The 2,500-nt window shown below is 41.9% G+C and overlaps 1 protein-coding gene across 1 annotated transcript in view; it reads left to right on the top strand.

Annotated features, from left to right (window-relative positions):
• psma6l (proteasome 20S subunit alpha 6, like) overlaps positions 1-575 on the top strand; it is a 5,445-nt gene extending 4,870 nt beyond the window's left edge. The window contains exons 6-7 of the mRNA XM_030777044.1: positions 1-80; positions 257-575. The exon at positions 1-80 is cut by the window's left edge and continues 15 nt beyond it. Coding sequence (XP_030632904.1) covers positions 1-80; positions 257-314 — 138 coding nt within the window. The 3' untranslated portion in view covers positions 315-575. The remainder of the gene's footprint in view (positions 81-256) is intronic.
• Positions 576-2,500: the final 1,925 nt, after the last annotated feature.

The raw sequence follows: 2,500 nt of genomic DNA, 5'->3' as shown, positions 1-2,500 counted from the left end.
TTGTCTTCCGTCCTATCCATGGACTTTAAGGCCAGTGAGCTGGAGGTTGGTGTGGTCACTAAAGAAAACCCTAAATTCAGGTAATGAGCTAAAAAAACACCTTGTTTTTACACTTTACACACACGCACATGCACATGCACACACGCACACACACACACACACACAAAGGCATTCACACTCTTCACTCCCATTTATCCGAACCACACTCTAATACAGTTTTTACCCCTCTCTCTCTCTCTTTCTCTCTCTCTCTCAGGACACTCTCAGAAGCTGAAATAGAAGTCCATTTGACTGCTATAGCAGAGAGAGAGTAGACAGGTCCCCAGACTGACAGGGGAACACATTTGGACATAGCACTGGGCCATTGAGAACAGATTCAGAGAAGCCTCTGTGGAGAAACTCACCTGACTAAGACGGCGGTCTGCTTTATTCAAACCAGAGTGGGCTCGTGGTTCCACACATAGTACAGGCACACAGTAGTGACTGGACTGAGGGCTTTGGCACTGGTGTTGTGTCTATGTCTGTTACCCGCTGAAGAAAATGTTCCCTCTCCGGGCCCACCAGCACACGGTCTGTTTTGTCAGTAGCCATTTCTCTCTGAGTGTCTCTCTCCCATTGTAAAACCACTAGTCACACTGAATAAAACACAACATTTACTGAAAAACCAGACAACCTCATTCTTTTTTCACAACTTCCCTCAGTTCACAGCAGGACTCAGTTACATACATGACACACCTCTTCGCGCTTCGTCCTTCCTATAATATTCATTCCTCATCTTCACCACTGGATGGCGACATTTCCCCATTAATCAGCTGAAAACAGGGTTTGTCAGGAGCTCACAGGCCTAAAGGTATGACAGGAGTTTGTTTGTGTGGTGTGAATCAGCTTTCTGAACATCTGTGTTCATCAATCACTGCTACAAATCTTCTCAACCGTCTCTGAGAGATCATATTCATGATTATAGATTCAGAATTAATTTTAGTGTGTGGATCCTCATTGCAATACAACACACAGAGACAGGTCACTCTATAATACAACACACAGAGACAGGTCACTCTATACTACAACACATAGAGACAGGTCACTCTATAATACAACACACAGAGACAGGTCACTCTGTAATACAACACACAGAGACAGGTCGCTCTGTTATACAACACACAGAGACAGGTCACTCTGTAAACAACACACAGAGACAGGTCACTCAGGTGGCTATGCAGTCCCTCTTTTGGTGCATGGTTCAGTCATGTTCTTTTGGTGCATGGTTCAGTCATGTTCTTTTGGTGCATGGTTCAGTCATGTTCTTTTGGTTCATGGTTCAGTCATGTTCTTTTGGTTCATGGTTCAGTCATGTTCTTTTGGTGCATGGTTCAGTCATGTTCTTTTGGTGCATGGTTCAGTCATGTTCTTTTGGTTCATGGTTCAGTCATGTTCTTTTGGTGCATGGTTCAGTCATGTTCTTTTGGTTCATGGTTCAGTCATGTTCTTTTGGTGCATGGTTCAGTCATGTTCTTTTGGTGCATGGTTCAGTCATGTTCTTTTGGTGCATGGTTCAGTCATGTTCTTTTGGTGCATGGTTCAGTCATGTTCTTTTGGTTCATGGTTCAGTCATGTTCTTTTGGTGCATGGTTCAGTCATGTTCTTTTGGTGCATGGTTCAGTCGTGTTCTTTTGGTTCATGGTTCAGTCATGTTCTTTTGGTCCATGGTTCAGTCATGTTCTTTTGGTGCATGGTTCAGTCATGTTCTTTTGGTCCATGGTTCAGTCATGTTCTTTTGGTGCATGGTTCAGTCGTGTTCTTTTGGTCCATGGTTCAGTCATGTTCTTGTGAGCCCATGTGACCATGACGAGAGTCCACAGCGGAGGAAACCTGATGTCAGCTACTCCTCCGTCGGTTCCACAGCGGTCTGTTCATTAAAAAAAAAAAGAAACCCAGGAACAATCACTGAGAACCAATGATATCTGGACTCAGTTTTCTTACACAGTCATCACAGCTTGGACTGGTCATGAAAATTTCAGTATAGAATATTAAGCATTAATAACTATATTAATTTAACTTGAAATAAATATAAATATCTATATTTAAAAATATCTGCTTTTTTAAAGCAGTTTGGAGCAGTACTTAGAGTTTCAAATTTAAAATGTAGGACTGTGTGTATGTAGGTTTGTGTATATTGAGGACTGCGTGTATGTAGGTTTGTGTATATTGAGGACTGTGTGTATGTAGGTTTGTGTATATTGAGGACTGTGTGTATGTAGGTTTGTGTATATCGAGGACTGTGTGTATGTAGGTTTGTGTATATTGGGGACTGTGTGTATGTAGGTTTGTGTATATTGGGGACTGTGTGTATGTAGGTTTGTGTATACTGAGGACTGTGTGTATGTAGGTTTGTGTATATTGGGGACTGTGTGTATGTAGATTTGTGTATATTGAGGACTGTGTGTATGTAGGTTTGTGTATATTGAGGACTGTGTGTATGTAGGTTTGTGTATATTGAGGA

The sequence above is a fragment of the Chanos chanos genome, chromosome 6, assembly GCF_902362185.1.
Source record: "Chanos chanos chromosome 6, fChaCha1.1, whole genome shotgun sequence".
NCBI lineage: Eukaryota > Metazoa > Chordata > Actinopteri > Gonorynchiformes > Chanidae > Chanos > Chanos chanos.
The sequence above is the reverse complement of the archived record's forward strand: the minus strand, read 5'-3'. Positions and strand labels throughout refer to the sequence as shown.